At 44.8% G+C, this 26,845-nt stretch overlaps 1 protein-coding gene across 1 annotated transcript in view; it reads right to left on the bottom strand.

Moving 5' to 3' along the window:
* Window positions 1-1,715: 1,715 nt before the first annotated feature.
* Window positions 1,716-26,845, bottom strand: part of LOC119172001 (proliferation-associated protein 2G4) — a 28,090-nt gene continuing 2,960 nt past the window's right edge. Inside the window, exons 4-14 of the mRNA XM_037422934.2 lie at window positions 21,532-21,601; window positions 20,410-20,502; window positions 19,992-20,055; window positions 17,859-17,937; window positions 16,165-16,243; window positions 15,998-16,076; window positions 14,181-14,232; window positions 12,855-12,949; window positions 9,600-9,727; window positions 8,363-8,543; window positions 1,716-1,900 (exon numbers count right to left, since the gene is read on the bottom strand). Of these exons, the coding sequence (XP_037278831.1) occupies window positions 8,418-8,543; window positions 9,600-9,727; window positions 12,855-12,949; window positions 14,181-14,232; window positions 15,998-16,076; window positions 16,165-16,243; window positions 17,859-17,937; window positions 19,992-20,055; window positions 20,410-20,502; window positions 21,532-21,601 (865 nt within the window). The 3' untranslated portion in view covers window positions 1,716-1,900; window positions 8,363-8,417. The remainder of the gene's footprint in view (window positions 1,901-8,362; window positions 8,544-9,599; window positions 9,728-12,854; window positions 12,950-14,180; window positions 14,233-15,997; window positions 16,077-16,164; window positions 16,244-17,858; window positions 17,938-19,991; window positions 20,056-20,409; window positions 20,503-21,531; window positions 21,602-26,845) is intronic.

The following is a 26,845-nucleotide window of genomic DNA, read 5'->3' as shown; positions in this document are numbered from 1 at the left end:
GAAAAGAGTCATGTAAAAGCCTCAACTTTCGTCATTTACGACTTCGTTCACATTAGCTCTCTGGACATCGAAGGATAGCACGTTTTTTTTTCCGTTCGTCGGCTCCCTTTGTTTTTGGAGCTCGCTCGGACTTGCCAACAGTGCTTTACGCCTGTGGCGAATGCTTACCTTTCGTTGCTCCTTCCAAGTGCTAGGCCGAAGAGCGGTGCGGTGTGTTCGTACGAGGTCATACTAGTCCGACCCGTACCTCTCTAAGCCAACGCGAGCGTATGCCCTCGCTCGAGCGATTGAGCCTTGTTGACACTGATTGTGAGAGCAGGCAGCATAGTATCGAGAGCCCGTTTCCTCCAGCGGCCTGTCAAGCCCAAACCGCATGCAAGCAACTTCCTAGCGACAGCGACAAACTTGCTTCGTCATGTCACAACTGCTTCAACCACGTCGGCGACAAAGCGTCATTGTTGCTTGAATAAAAACTATCCCGTGCATACCCATAAAGTATGAATAGAAGTTTGAAAGTTGGTAATTGACAATATGCCAAATTTATTAGTCTTGTGTGACATAAGAAAACTACATAAGCATTTGTTGACCTTCTTTTTTCGCAATCTTTGGTTTAACCACGACGGGCTGCCCAGAAGCATACGCTTCAACGCACTTCGCACGACGATTTCGAATTGTAGCAAGCGACGAAATTTTCACAAGCTACCGTAGAGACATCAAAACAAATCTTTGATAACGAGGTTTAAAACAAAATACGGCCGCTCTTTCACTTTCCACGTGAGATGAGAATGAAACAAAGGTGATTGATAGATAACTTTTAAGTACGAGTGGATAAAAAGCATCGAGATCAAATTGCACCCGAAGTGAGGACCAGCGGTGCAGCTATGTAGCTAGAAATCGCCACGCTGGCTCCCCCGCGTCAAGCAATCTTTTCTCGTTTTCAAGAAACGCGCGACGTGACAAGCGGCGGTGACGGATGGGCCTCCGTGACAGCAAATCTTGGCGCTCGTCGCTGTCGCTAGGAAATCATGTGCATGCGGTTAGGGCTTCACCGTGAATCGGAAACATGCTCGCGGCACCCTTTGAGTTGTACTTTTGCCAGTGGCGTAGGTAAGCCTCGTTTGCTTTTCCGCCGAATTTCGTAGCAGGCGCTGTACTGAGTTTTTGGTGTTGCAACATTTTTTAGAGCAGTACTGTGTCCTGACCACGCTGCACTCAACACTTTGGCTGTCCGAACGCGCGTGTGCAGCGGCGAAGCGAAAGTGAACACGGCCCTGTTGCTCGCAAAGACCCAACCCAAGGTAGTGGCCGTACTCCTTCGGCATACGTGTACACTACAACTATAGGCATGTAGGCCATTATTACAAGCTTTTAAACTTGATTAGGCTTAGGCAGAAGGCACCTGCTTTGGACAGTGCCACCATGTCTTTCGTTTTCCAGTGCTGGCATGTGGACAGCCGTGCTCGCCCAAAGTGGTTGTGAAATCCTATGAGGGTGCCAAGCAGACTACGCAATGTGGATGAATACATCTCAAGTGATTTTTGCCCTTTGTAATAGCAAAGTAGCTCTCCAGTCTCTTCAGTGCTTCAACAACTTCTCGGACGACAGCAACAATATTACCTAATACCCCTCTTGCAATGATTGTTTACTGCACACTTGTATGTGATGAAAAACTACACTGAAATGACTCCACACACATCCCTCATGAGGAGCTCAGGCAGTGCTTGCAAAACCATTTATTCCACCTCAGAGCCAGACCATGGGCCCAGGAATTTACACTGGGGTTTGATGTTCTTGGCTGGCTCAGACAAGGCTCGGTCTTCAGTGAGCATGGGCTTGTTGGTAAAAAAAGAGAAAAAATGACGATGTCCAGCTGTTCACACCCCCCTTACATGCACATCACCTGCACAAAGAGGCCAGCACAAAATAATCAACAAAGACTGTGCATCACAATGCACAAACAACAAGCTGAATTGATCCAGGACAGATAACAATACAGTAAAACCTCATTAATTCGAATTTGATTATTTCCAAATCCCGCTTATTTCAAAGTATTTCCATGGTCCCGTATTTTGCAATGCAAGTTTGAGCGGATAAGTTGAAGCGGCAGTGAGCACTAGTCAAGTTAATTCAAAAACTTTCGGTGGAGTGTGCCAATTCCCGATAGCGATTTTGCCGCAAATCCATGAAAAGAATGGCCCTTAGAGCCACTAAGCAATGAATGGTAGCAATACTAATGAGTGGCAACTGGAGCACCCCAGCCTCGCTACTTCCAGCTCAAAAATAAAATTATATAAACAGCCTTACCTCAATATCACGAAATTGACAAATTTTGTTATATGCATGTTCAGTACGAAAAATGAAACTAATGCGCAAATCAGACAGAAGGGGAACTAATGCTAGAGCTACAACAAAACACTTAGCAGTAAAAAGAAACTGCATTATTATTGCGACAGCAATTATATGGACACACTCAGCGGGTTTTTGCCGTCGTCGCAATGTTACATAAGGAGTCCAAATCATTAACATGCCCCCGCGCACCATAACTTTTATGAGCGGGCAAAAGCTTGCGAGCGCTGCTCAAGCAAAGATCAAATGAGCCGGCCCATCTCTATCGCCTGCAGGGCGCATACGATCCCCCCCCCGTGTTATAACTGTCGTCGAATGCTCAAACAAAAAGGAAACCACCAGTGTTGAATGAGCACGAAATAAATGCAGGGAGGTCATTCGAGTAGCGACAGTGAACTTTGATTTCAAGGGCGCAGTCGCGATCGTTGGCATGCACACTATATGGGCCTGCAGCAGTGCGCTTTCAACGCGAACAGACTGTGTGAAAGATGCACTTCACCCTGGAGCCGCCGTATTTGCTTACACCAGCGTTTTGTAGGAGTTCCTCGATATCAGAACCAAAGAGTTGGCTGCCTGCCTCACTTTATATAACATTACAATTTATTGCTATCACATTCATTGCATTGCATTCAAAGCGCTGCAGTGTTGTTGCCAGAGTTAATTGGCTAATCGCAAAGGCTACTGTGCCACAAATTCGCAGCGAGCTGCAAGACAGAAGCGCCTGACACTTCGATCTCCGAAGATCGTTGTTACTATCGGCGAAGAGTTACTATCGGCGCCTAAAATCTGACATCACCTCATGACTTGGCTGTCCGCATAAAAAGAAAAAGAAAAAAAAAAAGCAATGCTGAAAGTCATTGGGGGCCAAACCAGGCGCGCGCAGTGAAACTATGGATGTGCGCACGGCGTCGAAAAACGAAACTAGAACGACACGGATACCACATAAAACTGTTCGGTAAAGTGCCCTCCATATGCAGTGCGGCCCCACATGCGATGCTAACTAACAAATGTAGTTTAATTTCTTTGTTTTTGGTTTTAAGGGATGGTAAGGATACGCTCATGCCCCCGCGGCGGTAAGAACAGTGGCAATGCCGGCTTGCAGAGCGCAAATCGCCTGCCCACCTTGCGCACACCTGCACGCAATAATAGGCACTATTACGACCAGCGCCTGGGTCGTTGAGGGAGCGGTGTTCTTTCTTCGTCAAAGAAGTCGCCGAAGGGCTGCCGGCCTGATGTTGACCATGTATTGTCCCTACTAGCAGGAAAGCTAGGCAAATAGTTCCCCGAGATGACCACAATGGTTTTCACGGACGCACGATCTTCCTTGGAAGAGACAGCAACAACAGTCGCAACTCGCCTTGCTAATTGAGCGAGAAGTTCGGCGGACCTTTTTGAGCTTTGTTGCGGCGGCCCTTTAGATGTATGCTGTCGTGAGCTTGGGACCCCTCATATAGCGGCACACACACGATGTGGAAGAGCCACGTTGGTGCCACATTGCAGTGCAGTGACCACGCCTCAATAGAAAGTTGTAGCTTACCATTAGCGTGATGGCGTTACCATGCAGCAATGCAGCAAACCGTTGCGGACAGCGACTTATAGGTTAGCGAATAGTGTTTACGTGGTTTCTGTGCCCCAGCTGGGACAGTGGCGCCACCTATCAGATGGTTAATAAATAAGCTGAACAGTGAAAAGGAAAAGAAAACGAGAATGTTTGCCTGTGCCACTGCGGCACTGCGCGAAGCATTTTTAAAAGTTTATTTTAGTAATAATAAAAGTAAATAAATATGAATCACGCACCAAACGCGAGAACATTCATGTTGCCGATTTGTCTGCATCAAACTTCTAATTAAGCCTAGAGACGTTCGAAATTGGAAGCTATCTCAAAAATTACGCCAACCTATCCGTAATACTCTGTCATTGAAGATAACTGAAGGCAAGCAAAGCCACTTTAAACAGTGGTTTGCTGCGAACAAAGTGAACCTTTCAACAAATAGGCCAAACTCACTTCGTAGCGGTCGTCCGAGAGTGCCACCATGTTTTACGTGCACTACGTACGGTAAGCGGTACGGGTAACGTACGTATCTGCGCATGCGAACTTCTCGCTATCACGATACGTCCGGTATCCCGCAAGCCCTGTATACTACAACTGGCTAATACTACGTTTACCTAGACGGGTGTGGGCGTCACCCTCTCAAGTTGTGTGTGACACGTGATTTGACAGTGCAATCTGCACGCGTTCCCCGATCTAGGAATCTGGGAAGAACGTACCCTTTATATAATGAGCCACCCGGCACATTCGAAGAGCTCACCATGTACATAATACAAATAAACCCCCTGTTAAGTTCACCTTCCTCCCACCTTGGCATCTTCATCCCGGATCTCCGGTGCCTGCAATGGCTGGTCGCAACAGCACTTTCTTTCACGTGGAAGTTGCCGAAAAGCGCGCAGCGCCGCTTCGCGCTTTGCCAGGGCAACTGTGGAAGATGCATGCTCGTACCGAAACGACAAAATCCGGGGCGAAATTCCTGGTTGTGCGTGGTGAAAATTCATTATATCAAGGATGTCTCTCGCTGTTAGTTTGTTAGAGGTCACAAATAAATGAGGTTCTATGAGGTAATGACAGGAAATAGAAAAACATTAAAGGAATTCTTTATATAAAGGTTAGTTATAACCAGGTTTAACTACATATACAGTTGAGCCCGCTTATAACGAACCTGAGCGTGACGCGGCATCCATTCGCTGTGTCCCGAAGTTCGTAGTCAATGAAACACGGCTTTTAAAAGTTGAGAGTGAAAACACAAACTTTTTATGCCCCAAAAAGTCTGTGATGCACGCGCTTCGAATAGCAGAAGCGATAAGGGCGGTCTCGAGTTCATTTAAAATGGCAGGGTGCTCGTTCGTTAAGGCCCGTGGCATAAGCTACATGAGGCACTGACTCCAAAGTTTCGTTGTTCTCGCAATCCGATTCCTCCAAATCACTCTTGCCACGTACTCCATTCACAATGCCTTAATCCATGCACGGTTCCGCAGTGTCGGTATCATCCTCGGCCGTTATTAAACCATCGCAACAGATGTCCCACCCGCTCTCCAGGTCGGAGTCGACGCGCTGCCGCAAATCGCCGCATCAGTGGTCCTGTTCGGAAGCTTCAGGCTCGGCATCGGGCCCGACGTCGACCTCGCGAAAACAGTTTCGCGCGCATGCAGCCGTCACCGCCGCCCACGAAATATTTACCATCCCCACAGCTGAATATTGGGATGCCCGAAGCGGCAAGTTGGCTGCCAGGTGGTCAACAGCTATGAGCAAGCGCTCCGCAACACGGCACCTAACGCGCGAATTACGCTCAAGCCAAGCGGTCACACTTTCGACGTTTTGTTGAGCGGCAGGAAAAAGAAAAAGAGCGTGCTAGTCCTCCCCTCGGCCATCATGACCACACACGCACACCAAGAGCGAGCAAGACGCGCACACGCGACACACATGCCAGAACACGTGGAACAGCTCTGGGCCCGTTTCCAGTCAGAAAACTAAAATAATTCGAGCCAGCGTGGCGGGCGTCGCAGAGCGGTAGAGACGGGCGAAGAGGTCGTGATCAAGAGAGGTGAGCAGACTTGCAAGAGAAGGGCAAGGAGTTGGGATAAAGAGAGGGGAGGATGCGGAGGGAGGGCGACCTTGAAAACCAAAACACACGGGAAGGAGGCAGGTTGGGTAGCTTGCTTGAAAGGTCCGCGAAACTCGCATGTAGAAAAACTTGGAAAGAGTGCATGGCCACCTGAATCAGTGCACGCGGCGGTGTTCAGAGAATCGGTGGCCGTAGTAAAAAAATCGCTTTGTTGCGCCGGCGGGATTGCGTGGCCTCACGAACTTCGATCTTTCGCGATTCGTTATGCGCAAATTAACAGCCGTTTTCGCGCTTCCACACGTGCACGGAAGGCATGCTGAGCCGAGTGCGAAGTGAGCAAGAACAAGTCCTAAACACGAAAAGAATCGCAAATGATCAGAGCCGGTGGGGTAGCGTACGCGCGTGCACTAGACGCTGACTATCGGATACAGTCCGTGGCCGATGATGTTAGCAAATGTTCTGGTCACTCCAGGCCGGCAACGTCAACGACAGTACCAGTAATCAAAAACGGGGTTGCTGGCTGACCGGTCTTCGAAAGATCGGTGGCAGTGTGAAAACACGGGCCTCGTCTGGCGATACGGAATGCTCAGAGTAGCGGGGGGGGGGGGGGGGGGGGGGACAGAGGACGGCGGGGTGCATAACAAAAGTGGTCGGGGAGAGCGGCAACAAGAAAGCGCGGAGGCAGGATCAGCGTTTAACAATAAGAATGTACGGGCACCTCGCCGATGCCTGATCTGTGGTCGAAATTGGTTTCCCGGGAAGCCGGCAGACCGCTGGCTCTGTTCGCTGTAAGTGCGATTTTGTGCCATTGAACCAATGTATATTTTCATGGTCTCGCAGATATTGTTCGTTTTAAGCGAAAGTTCGTTTTAGGTGGGAACGTTATATGTGGGCTCGACTGTATGTATGTATGTATGTATGTATGTATGTATATATATATATATATACACACACACACACACACACGCCGTCCCGTGTTCAACTGAAATGTGTGCCTACGAAAAACAAGACATGTTTCACTGCAACACAGTGGCGACGTGTGGGCAGCATGGCATATCGTTCTAGCAACGTCAGCGCGTTATGATTTACCCATTCTTTCTGGGAATATAAAGAATTATAAAGGACAATCAGGCGGAATCCGCGATGTATGGGAAAATGCAAGTTCCAGTTGCTCTAGTGATTTGGGCACTTGCACTGCTGGCAAAGTTCTTGCCTGCAACGTCCACTTCGAAAAATCTTGTTAGAAAGCTTCAGTGATTATGTTTTTCAGTCGAAACACATGGCGAATTTCGTCATACTGCCCATTATTAAATTCTTTATTTTACCAGAAAGGGTGGGCGAATGATCGCACCATGACGCACTAACGCAGCCAGGAGCAAAGGACGTGGTGCCCGCGTGTCACCACTGTGTTGCAGTGAAGATGTCTTGCCTTTTGCAAAAGCGCATCTTAGTTGAATGGAACGCAATGAAAAAACTTCATTTCAGTTCTGCAGGACGTGCTTAGCGCGTAGCGGGCGTCTCCCACGTAGGGACCAACAGGGAGTACCTGGCGACTGCTTCTTGGGCCTGCTGGACGGCCCATTGCTGGTGGGCGAGAAGTGAGCTGCTGAGCGCTTACGTTAACGATAGCTGCATTGCATCAAGGTACACCTTGATGCAATGCAGCTATAGTTAACGTAAGCGCAGGGACCTTTCCCACTAGTTTGAGGTAGAGCCGGGAGGAGTTTTTCTACACTCCCAGAGCATGTGTGCGAGTGTCGTCCTGTGTCCACACGAGGGGCATGCGTCGCTGGGGTATGCATCAGGAGAATAAACGTGATCACTTTTTTTTTTTCTAGTGGCAGCAGCGAGGCCCGCCGTTCCCCCTTTTTCGTGGCAAAATCATGACCAAGTATTCCTGGAAAACGTAGTTCTTGGAGCCACAAACTAGGCGGCACTGGAAAAGACCAGCCCTGGTTACTTCAAAACTCTTCTGGTTCATTGCATCCCACTTAAAAAAAGTATGTCCCGTTAATTCGAAAACCATCTCAATCCACAGATTTCTCACAGTCCCAGTGACTTTGAATTAACGAGGTTTTACTGTACTGAAAATATTTAATGTTTCACTAAATTTTAATTGAAGCAGCTTAACAAATAACGATTGCTGGGGTTTAAACCCGCCTCCACTCGTGCAAAGTTTAGGTATTCTGGATTTCGGGTAACAGATTCATTTTGAGAGATTATGGCAGTCCAGTGTAACAAAAGTAGCTTGTATTGCAGGCTCTTGACCCTTTTTCTCAGTGACAGTCGAGCCATGAACAAGTCACGAAGTAGCCCTGTTCTCGACAAGCCGATTACAGACTCTGTCCCTGTAATAACACTTGCCACACATGCCCAAAACAAGCTCATGCAGAACCAACCTGGGCCAGGCTGACAACGAAGCACGTCTGTTTCCTGAAGTGGGAACAGATCCCATCAGTCTTCTGCATCTGCAATGTTTTCTGCCTCCCCGGCGCCATCACCAGCTGTTAAAAGTGCCTTCTCTGCTTTCTTCTTCTTTTTCTTAGCTGACCTTGCTATCACTGAGCGGTTGAGCAATGCCTGCAACAGCGAGTACATAAAAATTAGAGCTAATGGCATTAGTATTCAAAATAAGTACCCACGCAAACAGCTTCAAATTGCAAAACTGTCAGCACTTTTTCCCAACACCTTATTATAATTATTTTTTTGCAACAAGCAAGCACTGGTTGCATGTTTGGATAGGTAGGTCTAGATTACCGATGTCAAAGAGTACAATTACACAGATGCTACATCTGCTAGCTAGCTGTTTAGCCGAGTTCAAGTACAACCAAATATGAAGTCTAGGGTACTACGGAAGCCCGCCTGGTTGTAAAAATTCATGGCAGGAAATAGTAGTACCAACCAACCCTTGAAATAAAAACAGAAATGACGGTTCAGCCCCACTGCGGAGGCCTTTTACAACCAAGCATGAAAACACACACACACACACACACACACACACACACACACACACACACACACACACACACACACACACACACAAAGGAATCCACAGTTAGCTTAGCTAATAATATAGGAAAGTAATAAAGAAATACTCACAATGACACTATAAGCATGAAAAACACTGGTTTCATTAGTTTGCATTGTACTTATTGACCAAGACTAGCATGCTAGTGTGTTTATAGTTTTTTTTTTTCTAGGGGAGGGGGGAATGAGAGAAAAGGGCTTTGTAGTGCCCTGGGATATTCACCAAGGGTTGGCCACAAGAAATTTCAGCTTCCTTTTCTTTGGGACTTATTGAGACTCTTCCCCAGACACACATTTGAACCATGCAGTTGGCCCCAAAATGCTCCAGATGGAATAAACAAAGCTTCATTAAACTTTGCAGTTCTAGTTTTAGTGTAGTCAACATGCCCTAAAAGATGCCCTCTTCATGACCGGCGATTTCCTATGGCATGCACCACAGGCTCTGCAGATGGCCATCTCTTCACGATTTCGGCTAAGATTTCATTGAGAAATGTTTGTTGCTTGACCTACTCTGCTCTCTTCTTGTCCCTCCAGACAAGAAGAGAGCAGCGTGTCTTGTGAGGGTGTTTGTGACACTAGTAGGTTTCGTAACATAGCGCTAACACTTACACTGAGTGCCTCGTCTTCCACCTTGAACTCCGATTCGAAAAGCTCAAGGTCCAGCTGGCCACCTGTGATGCGGTGGGAGCCAGACGGCATCAGCAGCACCGTGTACTTGAACTGGGCCACGAATTCACCTGCATACCGACAAAGGATGCTAACCCTCAGCTCGCAACATGTACCAAAGTACCGTAAGACGTCCACAACTGAAAGACTGATTACAGTGCACTCCCCTTTATCCTATATCCCAGTGCCAATAAAATCTCATAGTTATTACTGATGATTGTCCCAAGTGAGTTGGGAAAAAAACGAGACAGAAGAAAGGTAAGAACATTTTATTTGCATGCAACTAAGATGGTGCAAATAAGTATTTGTCAGTAGAAAAGCCATAGTCAGCTTTGAATGCTGCACGCGAAGCTTGCGCAGATCTTTCACAAAAGCAGCAAGGTGCTGCACGCAGCTGAGCGGGAAGGCCTTCGCAACAATAAAGTCACTGTGTCATCCACTGGGCCTCCTCTTATTAGTAGGCTGCTCAACCTCGTCATCAAAGCCAGCACTCTCTAACTGCTGCTCTCAACTCCTATACGCGCAATGGTCACCTCGCCACTGAGGCACTCTGACATTTGATTGATTAATATGTGGAATGTAACATCCCAAAACAACCATATGGTTATCAGAGACCATATGATTATGAGAAAATTTCAACAACCTGGGGTTCTTTATTGTGCACCCAAACCTGAGCATACGAGCCTACAGCGTTCCCACCTCCTTTGAAAATGAAGCCGCAGCAGCCGGGATTCGATCCTGCGACATGTGGATCAGCAGCTGAGTACCTTAGCCACTAGACCACCGCCGTGGGGCCACTCTGACATTTCCACAAGATCGCCTGCATGAATTAAGTGGCCCAGACACGACACATCTTCGTTTAGCACCGACCATAACTCGGGCAGCTCTTTGTCGACAGGCGCTTCGCAGACTTCTCCCGTCAGCTGGGAAGAGCTTTTCTATGTACATTTCAGCCCGTGTCATTTGATTGGTAAGGTCATGTTGTGCAATATGTATATACAGTGAAAAAATTCTATCATATCCGGCCAACTGGCAATTTTGAGGTGGCCGATACTCTTGCAAGACAAAATTTCAAGTGGCCGCTACTAATTGCCAACACGAGCAACTCACTTTGTAAATGCATTTTGGTTTTCATTAAATATACCCTGCATAATAAACGCACCCCCAACTTTGCTCAGATTTTTCAAGAAAAAAAGTGCATTCAGTACGCGAGAAAAATACGGTACACGTGCATCCTGTGCATACTGACTCAAACCAATGCTGCTGGCTGTAATACTGTAGGCAATGCGATCACAGATAGCAACAACACAGTGCTGAATGTAAGTGTATAGCGAGCGCACACAGATTGATAATAGAACTACCATTTGCCACAACCGCTGCGTAGGAAACCACAGTCGCTATCATCACATTCGTCGATGATGAATGCGCTCCGAAGGTAGACAGCTAACGCAGTTGAAAATTAACGGCAAGAAAACTGTACGGCATGAAGCATTACAGCTTTCCTGTCGTGCACTTATTGCTATGGTAGCGCAGAGCTTCAGCACTTTCGTTGTCCTAACGAAGCTTTGGCACGCTCATTCGCAGCGCTGCGCACTCAGGACGCTTCAAGGGTTGTCTGAATATTGTATTTTCTCGTGTAGAACCTGCCCCTGCATACAACCAGCAGCCCCGACTGCAAACCACGCAAGAAAAAAAAAAAAATTCCCGTATGTTATCGCAAGGCCACCTTTCTTGCATTATTATTGAAGGAACCCTCCGACGCTTCTTCGCCTGCATTCTGCACCGCTGTAGTTCGTGTAGGGCCAAATAATGAGATGAATGAAAAAAGAATGGTCAAAATCGATACACGATAACGGCCTTCAAACTTCGAAGTTCCGAGAGACGATAAGAAAAAAAAATTCTCTTTCGCCTTTCACTCCCACTGACATTAAAGGCTATTTCCAATCACCACGCGCAGCTCACAGAGACTAACTGGGCAACTCACCTCGTGGTGGTCACTCTGCAAAGGTCCTCGCATTATTTTATAACTGTTTGTACACTTTAATATTTAAAAAAATCCTTTTGTATCCGAGAAAGTAGAGAGAGTGCTTTTATAACTTTTAATGAACAATAGTGTAGCTATCTGGGACCATATAAATATTACGCGCAACTTGTAGCGTCGAACCAATTAAAACGCACGGCCTGTCGTCACTCCCACAAAGTGAAGCATCACCTCCAATCACAAAAATGTCTGTCGTGTGTTGCGCTAATCCGAAAATGGTGCGAGTTTTCGGTAGAAATAATAACAGCCTTGCTTTTGGTGTCCTCGCTTCTGCAATGATGTTGGTGTATTCCACAATTCGAGCAGAAGCAATGAAAACAACACGCTTAATGTGTGTTGCACGGACCCTTTAAAGGAGCACTGTCACAAAATCTCATAGACGAGATAGTGAGTGATAGATTTATGTGCAGACATGCAAAATATCTACAATATAGCAAGGGCAAATATAGCCTAGAAAGAACATATATAAAATAAATTTTACAGTGCATGCCGCTCAACTGAGCAAAATGCAGAGGCCCTTGTGATGTCGACACAAACGCAGTGGCATTGTAAGCAAACCTTCGTCAAGAATTTGTGTTGGCTGGTTTCAGGCACGTGCCTTGCGCTACCCAAGATTTATTTCTCTGTGCCTGTGGCCTTGCCTGAATTTGCCGTGAGCACAGTACCCGCTCATGCACACTGCGCCCACATCAGAGCTTTGCGTGGTCACATGGCCAGCTCTACACCTTGACGCCAGAACTACTCCTGCCTAGCTTGGTGCTCTTTGAAACCTAAACTGCGATTGCGCACACTTCTGCAAACGAAGTTTCCAGCTGTGATAAGTGCGTCATAAGCTACCTACCGCAAAAAACAAAAAAAAAGGGGGACCCTTAAGCTTTGTTTTATTTGAACGCGATAGCGTTATTCTGTTGCCAGTGCGTACTTCAAACATTTAGTGTATTAAATATTTCCGAACTTGCTATGCACCTACCACATGGCATGTGTGCCCTTTGCAGGGCTGTAAACTATGAAGTCGTTATGAAAATCACATGTTCTGATGCCCGATGGCAATGTACGCATTATTAGGCAATATTTCGTGTTGTATAGGGAAGTTTTTTTTCCCATTCAGCGCGAAAAAAAAAAAAAAAAAAGAATGCAAGGAGAAACACAGTACTCACCCTCCTTTTCGTACAGAACTTGGAATGGGTCAAGTAGCTTGTGGTTGACACACTCGACAACTCCCATTTTCGCCTTAACCTCCTCGTCGAACGCCCTGTTTCGGGACAGATGGCCAGTTAGACATTTTCTCAACCTAAGCTCCTACGCGTTAAACCAAAGATAAGGACACAACCCAAGGTGAAGAAAATAAAATAGCACTCTTTCCCGTCTTAATTTCTTCAGCTTGGGTTGTGCCCCTACCTTTTGTTCAGCCTGAACCAACTAGCCCAACAACATGTTACATTAAGCTCCTCACTGTGAACACAAAAGATCAAGCGGTACCAGATATGCTCATACTGGACAAACCATTGTTCTTTGTCAATACAGAAAAAACGAATGAAATGGCACCCTTAAGCCTAACACTGCAATGCTTTACTTGCCATGCTACCACAACGATAAGAAAAGAAGTTGAATCAGCAACATGCTTCTGAAATGAAAACTTGTACCTTTGCAGGAACAATAAAGATAAATATGAAGCTGACACACGTTGCCAAAATACTGCTCTAAAAACCTCTCAGGGCTGATTTTGGGCCAAGAAAATCCTCAAGTTTGAAAAGAAATCGCATTTCAGGGGTTCGCATACCGCTTCTGCAGTTCAAGCAACACCCCTCTGAAAGGACTTGTGACATAGCATCTGCTCTTTACCGCCCCACAGATGATACTATGGCTTCTCGCACAAACCAAGTCAAGTTATTTTTTTCTACAGATCAAACGGGAATTCACAAGCTGCATTTTAGTCCATCTTGCAACACACTGCAATGTGCTTTTTTATATTGGCTAGTCAGGCTACTAGTGATAAGTAGTTTTACTGAGGGCTTACTATATCATCGAGTTATCCCCAAAATTTCACACTGATCGTGCAAATTATGTGCTGCCCTTCATTTCTTGAATACAAAAGCGCCACTGTGCATAATAACAATTTAGACGTTCTCAAACAGTGACCTTTCACTGTATCATAAATAGTTTGCCTTTACCGTCCCTTCGGGTGTAGATGCAAAGTTTGCAGTTTGGACTGATTAGCCCATCAGAGAACTTCTAAACTTGTGGCAGATTTTAGCAAATCCTTCGCTCCACCAAAGTGCATGCAGAGTCACGCAATACGAGTTGTGACATTGCACACTACTTGCCCAAGAGAGAATCTGGAGCAGCACACAAAAAGACCAATTCTGGAGGAGTAGCTGGGCTAATCATAGATAAAAAAAGTTGGAACTTCCAAGTTACATAACGAATTATCAGATACATGATCAGCGGACCCTATTGAGCATGCAGAAGAGGCTGAAGCTCACCTTAGCGTGAATGGCATAGAAGCATACTGCTTGTCTACAATGCTAAGGAAGGCTGTAAAAAAAATTTAAAAGAAAAACAATGTAGCAGTATAAAAAACATGTCTCCCAGCATCAAAAGAAATTTCGATGCGAATCATAAGAACAAAAAAAAAAAAGTGCTTGAAATAATGTAAAGTATAAATCGTTGAATAACTTAGGAGTGACAAGTTATTCGATTAACTACACTCTTTATAAGGGAAAATCAATGTTAAAGGGGTATACTACAAGTCAAAACAGCTGTTCTTGTGTGCCCTCATCGAAATCACAAGCCGCCTTGGCTAAGAATAGAATTCATGTCCCTACGCTTAGAATATACTTAACCCTTTCAGCCCTGGATATTTTATTTTGGTCAGATACACTTTTTGTGTGTGTTTTTTTAGTAGTTAGGACCTTAGAAGACCACAAACAAAAAATTGAGCCAGTGGTACAAGCATTTTTTGATTAATTAACATGGCATCAAATTAGGTAATTAGCGCCCTGTGATTGGAAAATGAAAAAAGTGGCTTATTTTTTTTCTGCTAATCAATGGTGCACGCAAAATGAAAACCAATGTCTTACTTTTCAGCCTAATACTCACTGAAACAGCTTTGGTACGCCGTCCTGAAAATGGCCCTTGCCCGCCTCAACTTACGCGCCTCGGCTTCACGGAAGACCTCGGTCACGCTTCTTCTTTGTGGCTGCTACCTCCACAAACGTGCCGCAATATTGGTGTCAATTGTAGTGGGGATCATTGAAGAACTATGTTCCCAAGAATGAGCAGTATTGGTGTTTTTTTTAGTAGTTAGGACCTTAGAAGACCACAAACAAAAAATTGAGCCACTGGTACAAGCATTTTTTGATTAATTAACACGGCATCAAATTAGGTAATTAGGGCCCTGTGATTGGAAAATGAAAAAAGTGGCTTATTTTTTTTCTGCCAATCAATAGTGCACACAAAATGAAAACCAACGTCTTACTTTTCAGCCTAATACTCACTGAAACAGCTTCGGTACGTCGTCCCGAAAATGGCGCTTACCCGCCTCAACTTACTGGGGATCATTACTGGGGAACTTAGTGGGGATCATTGAAGAACTATGCCCCCAAGAATGAGCAGTATTGGTTACGTTTCCGAGATACTAGGGCAAAATTTGTGCGGTGGTGTCAATTGACACCGCCAGGGCCGAAAGGGTTAAGTATAAAATCCCAAATACACACCCCTGTACTCCCTTATTTTAGAGGGATTTGAAATATGTGTCAATCATCGAACAAGCGAGCCCCCCTCCCCCCCTTCAACCTGTTCTTCACTACAGAATATTGCAGCAGCGATTAGTTAAGTCTTCATATATGTGCATGGTTTCTTAGTACAGTGTAGTGCCTCAGTGTTGCAGTTTGAAGAGTCGCAAATAGTCGAAACATTTGAAAAACACCATTGCCTCACACTCACCACCACCACTCCTTCGTCATAAGACATCATATTTCACACAAGGATTTCCTTATATTCAGTAAAGAAAGAGTAAATGCATGCACTTCAGTAGACTAAGACAGCCCCCCCTAAATCTTGAACGATTATCTTCTCAGAGGAAGGAGGGCTTGCCCGAGACTTAACGGCATAACACTGTCATCATGCTGATGCGTCGGAATGTGCAAGGAAAGAAAGGCAGGTAGACTGTTCCCTTCCTGTTACCAAGCTATAATTGAAAGCATAGCTTTGAAACAATGTCATATCAATCTAGAGCCATTTGGCACTGTTCACAAGACAGCTTCAACTTCATACATAAAACGAATAGTTGCGAACGCACCACGAGATGCCTTGCTTCGCAACAAGTAGGTCTCATCGGTGCGCTTGTACACAGTCGTTCGGGTGTCCATCTCGCGTCCCTAAGGAAAAATCCAGAAGGTCCGTCAAATGTAGGACATGGCAAAATAAAGGCACGGACAAAGGAAGGAAGAAGAGTCTTTAACACACCTTTCCCTCCCCCGTGCTCACAAGGACGTCGATCGCGTAAACTTCATGCAGTTCGAACTCGCACTTTTCGTGTTCTTTCCTGTAAGAGAACATCAAGAGCATTCCTAAAGCAATTGCAATACTAACAATAGTGCAAAAGGACCAGTTTGAACATTCTGACAGCAGCACAAAATTTCAATATACCCCAAGCGTTCAGTAAAAATATGCATTGCTCTTCATGTGATCACACTTAACCTGTCTATAGGGGAAAAAGAATTGTTGGCAACAAATGGCTTCTGAAATTATTTCTTTAATAATTAAAACGTAGCATATTCTTCATGCTCACCAAGACAGGACTACTGATACGATTTAATTGTACTGCAGTCTTCAGTATATGATACATATTTACACGACATAGCATATTTGTTCACAGCACATTCATTTAGCAAAAGTGTTTACCTCGATTATGATTTTGTCAAACCTCGCTCATTTGAACTTACACTACTCAAATCGGATAATTCAAACAGTTATGAGCAAAGTGGCATGTATTTAACTGGGGATAAACCAGAACGAAAAAAAAAAAGAAGCGCCATTGTAACTGCAAACAAAACATGCTCGTATCTCCACAGAATACTTTTCATCCCAAGGCAAAACTAAAAGTCTGATGCTCCACTAGCCACTGCAGCTTTTCAAACACTGTAACCATTAGCTTGCTCCCCGTACACTCGAAATTGTCTTCGTTTAATGAAGCAGCTGGGCAAAACGATGTCTTTTTCCCATGCCGCCCTTGTGATGTCGTTTCGAGCGCTTGCAGGGGCAGTCCTTTCTTTCACCCATGGCTGAATATGGCCCGTCCTCATAAACCTGGGACTACTGCCCGTTGCATGCGTCAGGACACTCAGCCACTGCCTTATCGACAGTACCGTGGACATGAGTGGCATCAGCCGTGGAGATGTAAATCACTGCATGCCATTCCATTGCCGCCAATGGTTGCAGGTGTGAAAGAACTCTGCACACGCAGCACACTTGCACAAAAACAACGCAAAGAAAAAACAATGAGAAAAACACTGCTGGAGGCATGCACGAAAATGTGACAACCTAAGTCAATCTCAGGGGCCTTACTTTTGTTAACAAAGCGGTGTCACGTGTTCCTTGTTTAACAGTTATACAGCTCTCGCCGATTGAAGACTTTGGCAGGCAGGAATTGAAAATGAGTGATGTACGCACCAGATTACACAGCTAATCCCACAGTCAAGCCAGGCCAAGCTGCATAAGTGAACAAGGCCGCTCTCCGCGGCAAGTTAGGCTAGCTCGGAGTTAATCGCACAAGAACGACCCCCAGAGCTGTGATTAAACAGCAGGGTTTCCAATACATTGTATTCTATGGAAGTTATACAAAACCAGGCAAGGTCAAAAACGAGCGAGAAGCTCGAAAAGCGTAACACACGGGAACATAAAGGATGCTATGTTGAGGGGTTCCATTGTACTGTGTGCTGCACCACTAGTTCGAACTCCGGTTAGTTCGGACAGATTTTCTATCTCCTCAGAATTAGAATTGACGGGGTTTTGGCAATCCTTAGAACAGCATGTTACAGCATTGCCATATGAATCAAAGAATGCGGAACACCTTGGAGGACAGCCTGTCGTTCCATATTATACTTCTTTGCGCCTGAAAAGTACTGAAAAGCTCAAATGAAATGTTAAGGGTTGTTCACCTTTGGGCTTCCGTTGGGTTCTGGATGATTGATTTTTCCCCGTCTATCCTGTATTGCTTCAACTGGTGCGATAGCATACCTGCACCAAAGGCAGCAAAGGGTCAAGATGACTGCCCAATGCAGTAGCATGCTATATACAAAGAATTCACATGGTCTGTGCATAATATCAAGAGTAAAATTTCATGGGTGTTAAAACGAAATCAATATTATGGCAAAATGTGACTCGATTAGCTGATATTTTTTCGAGCTGAAACACTTTACAGTCAATACCAGATAAATCGAACCTAAAGGGGATGCCAAAATAATTTATGTGTATTGATAATTTGAAAGACATGTGCATTTAAGGCTTTAGTTAAAGCATGTTAGGCCTTGAAACAGTTTATGGAAATTGTAAAATATGCTAACATGATGATTCACTTAAAGCACACAAAAGAACAAAATGTGAACTTCTTTTGCTAGTTACTACTCTTTATTTCGCACGGAATTAGTTTACAAACTTGTCTTGCTTCTTGCTCGCCGCTAGATTGCAGTCTTCTTCAACATCACTGAAGTTTTCAAAATAGAATAGTCCAACTTCGGCCACAACAGCATTGATTGATGCTGAATGCCGATGCAACCTCTGTATCGGGTTATTGGCTGGTTAGCGGTGGCAGCGAGAGAGCTAGCACCTTCATAACCACATGATTACACTTTCTGAGGCACTGGCAATGGCGACCAAGATCTTGACATCGATGTAGTCAGGGAAAGCTACACTGTCATCTGCACTTATGAAGTCGCTCACTATTCGAGATGGCCACGGAAACACTGATAAGTCGTCACAGAATTCACTGAGGAACTATACGCTGTCAGCAATCATTAGGCTCCCAAGTTCATCATCTGGCACAAAACCCCACAAGGAAATAGTTTACGACAGTGCTCGCTTGACATCGCTCCAAGCACCAGTCATAATTTGTTTATCGCTGCATGCGGGTCAATGTTTAGTTTTACTCCTGAATGAGGATTTATCGGAAATGAGGTGAGAAGCACCCAGGTCGCAAAAGACAACGTTTCCCACAAGCAAAAAAAAAAAAAAAAAAAGGAATGAGTCGCCACCATGAACATGTTGGCAGTAGTGACGTCACTTGTTGTTTTGTAGCAGGCCGCTCCTACGGAAAAGCTAGAAAAAGCCTAGCTTTCGAGATATGCGTTGTAGAAAAAAAAAAAAAAAAAAAAAAAACACCGTACATACATCCCTGGTTGCGCACCTCGAAGGCCATCCTTTTCAGGACCACATGCCATAGTGTGCAAACAAACAAGGGAATGAAAAAATTGCAACGAGGTCTGTGAAGGCACTTCCCATTCTCATTTTTGGTGCCCTTGGCAAATCCATCTTTTTGAAGAGCACTATGTCCACGCGTTAAAACCTGCAGATCGTGCATCAAACATACTGGTGCACTCGCAAGCGCTGCGTAACCAACCAAATCAACGTTATGGAATAACACTGCATTTTTGTCACCAGCGCATGAAGAGTGCTTGGAACTTGTTAGAATACGGCTGAAAAATTATGAACATGTGGTAGAAGAAATGGACTTTCTGGGCTTTAATGAGGCACAGCATTCCACATAGTGGATATTCTGCTGTGCGGAAGTTCAATATGCGTGTGCAACATTATCATACTTTTGCATGAAAAGTTCAAGGGTCTTTCTCAACTGTTCAATACAGCCAATACTTTGATATATCAGATTTATCTGGGATCGACTGCATAAGCATATCCACTTATATTTTTTTTCAAACCTACTGTCAATTACCAGTGGCTATCTCCTCCAACATTTGATGCAAAATCTACTTGCATAATCTCAAATGCTTGTCATAAGTGCACTGAACAATTATGTTGTATAGGTACGTAAACAAGGTCATTTAAGCAAACAAAAGGATATCGATGTGCGGACCCATACAGGCAGACACAATCCAGGGTGCATTACAGTGTTGTACGCTGCACTGACTATACAACTTAATTTTTTCCCAAATAATTTTCAGAACCTCTAATTGATTATTCTTGCTTACCGCATTTATCCAACGTTTTCAAGGAAATATTTAAGGCCTGAATGAGCATGCTCATGCAAACAGCAGATCCATTAGACCGTCGTTGCTCACCTTCCACCGGTTTACACTTGTAGGACTCCGCCACCTTCTGAATCACGTCTGTCACCGCATTGTTCTAACATCATAGCAAAGAAAAGAACATTGTGTTATCAAGTAAAGTAGTCACAGGCTCACAAGCACAGTATACACAATGATTTTGTTTTTCACTTTTATAACGTAGTTGTGCTGAGCAAAAGAGACAGTTGGGTCTTTAAGACACACCAGAGTGCCCGACATCAAAATAGGGGATGATCAGAAAACCGAAACGTGGTAGTCTGCTTAAAAGGGACACCTCGTATAAGGTTCAAGAGCTACTCCCAAATGCATCTCTTGTGAAGGGGTACAGCTGTAAACGCAGTTTTTCGTGCTCATGTGGCATGGATATTATTCAGCTACGTGGAAGCTGACAGCACGTACAGAGCATACATACCTCACCACCGGGCTTGACAAGCCGCAGAGCAGCCTCAGCTGCGTAGTAAGCGGCCTTGACCACATCAGCCTTCCTGCCTTTCACCTTGTTATCCTGTCAAAACAATGCGGTAGTCAAGCAGCAGGACAAAGGAAATAAACTACAAGTAATGCAGAAGTTGATGTGTCTCATGATATGTCAAAGTCACTGCAGCAAGCACTTGCCATGTTTTTAAGTGAACACATTTCAGAGACAAGAACAGCAAAGTGAAGACAATGTTACTGGTCCCTGAAACTATAAGCCTAAATTGGGTAAGCATGCTTAGGCAACAACTAGAGTAAATTATTTGCACCATTGTGACGGGCCGTTGTGGCCGTCGGATATGTTGGGTTCCGGGGCGGCCTAAGAAGGACGTCCACAACTTTTCAAGATCAGGAGGGGACTGCCAGACCATTTTTTAATTTCACGTTCCTCGACCGCCCGCGAGCTCGGCGCCGATCTACTTCGTTTTCCTCGCGCAAAGGCGCGAGACACGTACCGAGTGTCGTCTGCTATCGCTCGTCACAATCATAATTTGAGAGAAGCATCTCATATTGCAGATGCCTTGGGCACTTCAAACATTGTGCCACACTAAAATCATGCCTTTTCTCACCTACATCCCAAACTGGTTAGGACTGAGATCAAACACCGAGCTGCCACAGATCGGAGGCAACGGTGCATGTTTGCCTAGCAGGTCTGTGCCACTAGGAGCCTCCTCAAAGCAGGTTGCTCGCACCTTATCCTTGGATAAAAATGCTAAGAGGGCAATCAGATTAGTTGCATGAGCAATGTCTCAAAACACGCCACATGTCAAATGCAGGGTGGATTAACACTCAGCGTGGCACTGCTGCTTCGTTCTGTAGCAATGCAAGTATTTGAAACAGGGTTTCATAAAAAAAGTACATGCTTTATGGAGAGCACTTATATTGATCTATTATTTGTAGAACAAAGGCACCATGCTCCTAGCTCAATGGAATTTTTCACGGTTATCAAAACCATTTAGAGACTGCCTATAAGCATTACACAGCAGGACTTCAGTGAATTATTTTTTATACAATGAATATTTATTTATTCATTTAGTATGCTAATAACTAATAAACTTACCAGACTTGCCCCCACGATGACGGTATGTGCCACAACTGCAATGAAACCATCAATGTGTGCGCCTAGATCTCTGTAATATGAAATGTACAGGACATGCCGAAATTAGGGAAGGCACAGACTGAAATGGCACAAAAATTGCCCCTATAATATCGCTGACAGCATCCCAAAAACTCAATGTTATAAGATGCAGATGTCACGGTGCGAACAGCCACACCCCTCTGGGGAGTAAGTGCAGGTGGCTTCAGGCTGCACATGCAACCTCAGGCTGCTAACACCTGATGCAAGACTAGCGGTAGAAATTGCCTCCAAGCAGCCTTCCAACATAAACGTAATCTATAGCTAACATGAAATGAAAATCACTAAGTCCCCCACTTTCGCCCTGGTATGAGACTTCTCAAGATACTGGCCTGTCAATCACAAACATAAAAGTGGCAGCCACATATCTCATCTTCGGTCCGGAGCAGTGGCAGACTATTTAAACAGACCCCGGAACGGTTTCAACACCTTCACCTTTGTATAAGTGCATTGAGCCAGTAAAGCAAGTCCTCAGAATAATTTGGAGATTAATTTAGGCTCTCCCTGTCAACTGTGTAACCTATTTCAAGACTTTAGGCATGTCAATCGCTGAGGATGACAGTGGCTAAGCCAAACAAGCTTTCATCTTTTTCTGCCTTTTGCATATAGCATTCTTCTTGTTTGTAGCACCCAACAACCGATCTGATTGAATATGTTCATTCTACATCAATGAACATCCGGCAGGCAGCATGCGCCATCGGACTATGTTACAACATGCTCCGTGTGTTGAAGTGAGCAGGGGTGTGAGAGTCTAAATAGAATATGGAAGAATTTTCAGAGAAGCAAATGTTCCTTTTGGAGCACGAGAATACATATTTAGAGGAGCTGCGAGAAAAAAAAAAAAACATAAACTTTTTATCACGAAATCCCAAATTTAGATCAGTATTACAAACAAGTTTACTTTTAGAAACCAAGAATACGTACAAGAATTTAAAATTATTTAAATCGTGCACAGTGTACTTAAGCATCGCTATTTCAATAAAAGCAGTATAATTTGAACCACCCCACAGTGCAAAAGAGAAGCATGTAGATGAAGTCTACATTAGCATTTGCAACACCTGTCAAATCCTTTGACAGACTGCACACTGAAATGTGGATCTACCAAGCTGGAGACCTTTGAATTCTGGAGATTCGTAGAGCTGTGTCAAGTGGTGGTGGCTAAAAAAAAACTGGCGTACGGTTTCCTTTATTGTTTCTTAGGGTTGCAGAAACGTTCTACACCACTCAAAATGATTGCCGCTAATTTTTTTTAGACATCAGCGATGATACCGGCACTTACAATTATGCAATGTGAAAGATGCAGAACAAAATGTGCTGTGTCTCGCGAGTAGTATTAACCCCCCCTTCTAAATATTAGTACGCTTTTCCGCAATGCATCAGTGTACTGCGGCAAAGGTGGCTTAAATAGCATTCTGCCTGTGAAAAACACAGCATAAGTTTTCAGCATTAGTTTATAACATGCTGTAGCCTCGTTTTGCCAACACCCATAGTTCCCACAAAGCAGTGATGAGTACGGAAATGCATTTTTGTTTTGAAGCTGAGTCGTCGCACCTATAGGTATCTGTTGCGGTCAGCGCATGAGATGAGGTCACAGCGTTGTTAGTTTACAATAGAACCTCGATTATAGAATTTTCAGGGAACCACGCAAAATAGTCTCATAATCCGGGTGTTGTATAATTGAAAAACTAAGTATAGAGGCAGTGACACTAAGCCTTGCCCCCCTTCTCTTCCCAAAACGAAGGGTCACAGACTGCCTGAAAGAGCCACGACCTTGAGCCTCTGCAAGGAAAGTAGATTAAATTGTTCTTGCCAGTGGCAGCTAATGGAAGCATTACATGGTTGGAGGAGGTGCGAGCGAATTATTCCCAACTTAAGACCATTTGATGCCACAGTTGGTACAACCGGGCCTCAGATATAGCACTTTTGAACACTGGAATCTGCTTATTTTACTTGGACCAGCAGTAAACCAGCATCATCATGAACAACACATTTATATGCCCCTGCACTTTTAATGTAAACCCCAATTACCCCTGAAAACCTTTTATGTAGGTCAAAGTACATAAGGAGGGTTCTTACAGGTTTCCAATGTGAAAATTTAAGGGGAGATGCGGGTCGAAAAACGAGAATTTTCTAAAAAATTATCGATTTTTTGTTTTCACCTGTTTTGTTAAGATTAGTACCTCTACTATTCTGAAAAAAAAAAAAAAAAGCTATGTCGAGAATCAACTGGAAATGCTTTAAAATTGCATCTGAAGAGCACAAGGTGGCTGTCAAAAGGCCGAAAGTGTGTCATCTTCGAGCACCTTGCCGCTGATAATGCGCCGCTGCTCGCCATTGTCGACCGCATGAGGCGAAGAACCGAGCCTCACTCTTCAAATAGCGACGGTTTCCCGCGCTGCTGCAACGCAAGAAATAATAAAGAGAAGCGCGCTTTTGCCGCCTTTTTCGAGCGCCGCGACTGGCTTTTAAATCACGTGGTACGGATCGGGAGCCGCCATTGGCCGCTGCGCGCCTGTGTGTGCTGTGAAGCCTACTTGCAGGATCCGTGTCTCGTCGAGCAGCACAGCTGAACAACGCTTTTCTCGAGTGCTTATTCGTTATGGATGAAGAAAGCCGTAGGAAGCGCGGTCACTGGCCTGTGAAGTTTCACGCGGCGCACAAATTTCGAGGACGCCGGCGCAAATCAAAGCCGAACACTCAAACCACGAAAAGATCGTCTGCTGCCGCAAAACGTAGTGGCAATGACGCCGATGCGCCCGTCGAGTTTGCCGCAGCAATCGAATATGTGAGTGCCTCCCAGAAAAAGATCGGACTCTTCGAAGACGAAGAAAAATCACAGGACGACGAGTCTTCGTTGATTGCTGATGTGACAGCACTGAACATGCTTGTTGTGCGCGGTGCAATGTGTCCGACGTGTCGCCATTTCGGATTACGTGTCCGGGAACCGGCCGACAAGCGGAAAGGACTTGCGTTGTTCGTCGAACTCCACTGCCCAAACAGTGAGTGCCCCGAGACTATTCTTTCGGCGACATATACTTCGCGGCGAGTAGCTTCAGGCGGGGAGGCCAGCGTGAGCGTGGCGGGTGACGGACTGACCGCAAGGAGAACATACGACAGCGGGAGCTCGCGCGATAGCTACGCTGTCAACGTGAAAGCTGTTGTGGCGGCGCGCTCTGTAGGCATGGGCTACGAGCAGCTAGTCCGATTTTAATGGCAGTGGCCGCTACTAGGAGGATTTTTCTTTCTTGTGTACAAATTTCGTCGCAATCAATGACATCTTTGATAAATAAACATGCAATTTTGACTTTAAAACTTCTTTTTCTCAAAACACAAATTTTGCCATTTTTGTCAATGTGCCCCTCCTTTTTCGGGTACTTCTGGTGCTCAGATCTGCATGAAATTTTTCCCAAATTTTTTCCAAAGTACGAGAAATGCAATTATCTCGTTTAAGTTTCAATATTCTTTTTATATAATAAAAAAAAAGTTATGCAAACTTTTACTAGGGTAGAAGAAATATGAACTTCCCACGTTAAAATTTTTCATGTTTAGTACATATTTTGTATGGACTTCCAAATTAGTTGTTTGCATTCCACACTTCATTTGAAACATTATGAACTATCAATTGTAAAAAATTAATGAAGTTTAGGTATGAAAAGAGGGGGGGCAAAGGGCTTAAGTTTTTCACTTTGTCATGTTGCAAAACTAAAAGTATGCAACTTGCAAGACAACTCATTATATATTCGAAATCAGCATAAAAAGTTCTATAAGCACCTCACGTTTCATTGCTCTCGAATGAATATTAAAAAAAAAGTGTCTTCGACCCGCATCTCTCCTTAAGGACATTTAAGGACTTTCCAGAACCTGTTGCAAGTTTTTCAAGGTCTCACAGCAGCATGCTAAGATGAAAATTTTCACTCAAATTTTCAACATGACCAATTTTATTACACAATAAATATATAGATATATCAATTCTAAAAAAAAAAAAAGATTGTAGTCCTACTAACTTCTCGCACTCTCTCCCACACTCTCCATAGGGTGAGGGCACGATGCCATGTCGAGAAGTTATGCGCTGATGGGCTTCAACGGGCATGTGTGGGCACAAAAATTGGGGCTCGACCCCTTTAAGGGGTCGGGCCCCAATATTTGTGGCTTGCACGCTCTTTGTTGCAAGCTTTAATTATAGCTTCAATAAGCACGATACGTGCAACAAGATTAATTTATTCTTGCTCATAATTTGTTACCTTTTTAATATGAACAATTTTCAGTACCTGTTTGTGGGGACCGAGTTGGGCAAGTACATAGCAGTGCAGCTGGCTTAGTCACGTGATCACAAAACTTTGCACGCGTCATGCTGAGTATTGTTAGCTCTCGCACACATGTGCCACACACGCACCTCCAAAACAAACTCGCCGCTGCCTGCAACAGCTGCGATGCTTTGCCGGTATGTACGGGATGGAAGTCCGGAGGTCACTCACCTAATTACAGATCGTGTGATGTCACTACAACATTCATTACCCTTCTTATAGAGCTACGTCAGTGCTGGATGCACTCGCGATGGGCCTCGATTAGGAGAATGAGCATTTTGGTATAGTACTTGGGAAGTGACTTAAAATATATTTTTAAACCCACACGGTGCTTGCAATAGCCTTGAAATTTGATGGCACCACCCCATCAAGAGTGTCAGCTTGTGCAAAGTTCACACTCGCAGCACGTTGCTCAACAACCAAGTAACAACTGTGACAGTGGTTAATTTACACTCATCCTGTGGATACATGCGTGTTAATTTCTAGCACTTTTCTTGGTTTGTTTAGGCAGCACGCTTCCAGTGTTGAGCTGTGACAGTCGTTCATCAGCACTCATCCTGTGCCCTTTCTTTTTGTGCGTTGTGGGGTTTAACGTCCCAAAACCACCATATGATTATGAGAGACACCGTAGTGGAGGGCTCCGGAAATTTTGACCACCTGGGGTTCTTTAACGTGCACCCAAATCTGAGTACACGGGCCTACAACCTTTCCGCCTCCATCCGAAATGCAGCCGCCACAGCCGGGATACGATCCCACAACCTGCGGGTCAGCAGCTGAGTACCTTAGCCACTAGACCATTGTGGCGGGGCGACATTCTAATTTCATGCTATCACATTCACTGCTTCATCTTTGCCACAAACTAACTTTTTTTTTTTTTCACAAACACTTTTGCAAAATGGGATCATGTGCACCCATGCCGCAATACTGCTTCAGAA

The sequence above is a fragment of the Rhipicephalus microplus genome, chromosome 4 (genome assembly GCF_043290135.1).
Source record: "Rhipicephalus microplus isolate Deutch F79 chromosome 4, USDA_Rmic, whole genome shotgun sequence".
Classification (NCBI taxonomy): Eukaryota; Metazoa; Arthropoda; class Arachnida; order Ixodida; family Ixodidae; genus Rhipicephalus; species Rhipicephalus microplus.
The sequence above is the reverse complement of the archived record's forward strand: the minus strand, read 5'-3'. Positions and strand labels throughout refer to the sequence as shown.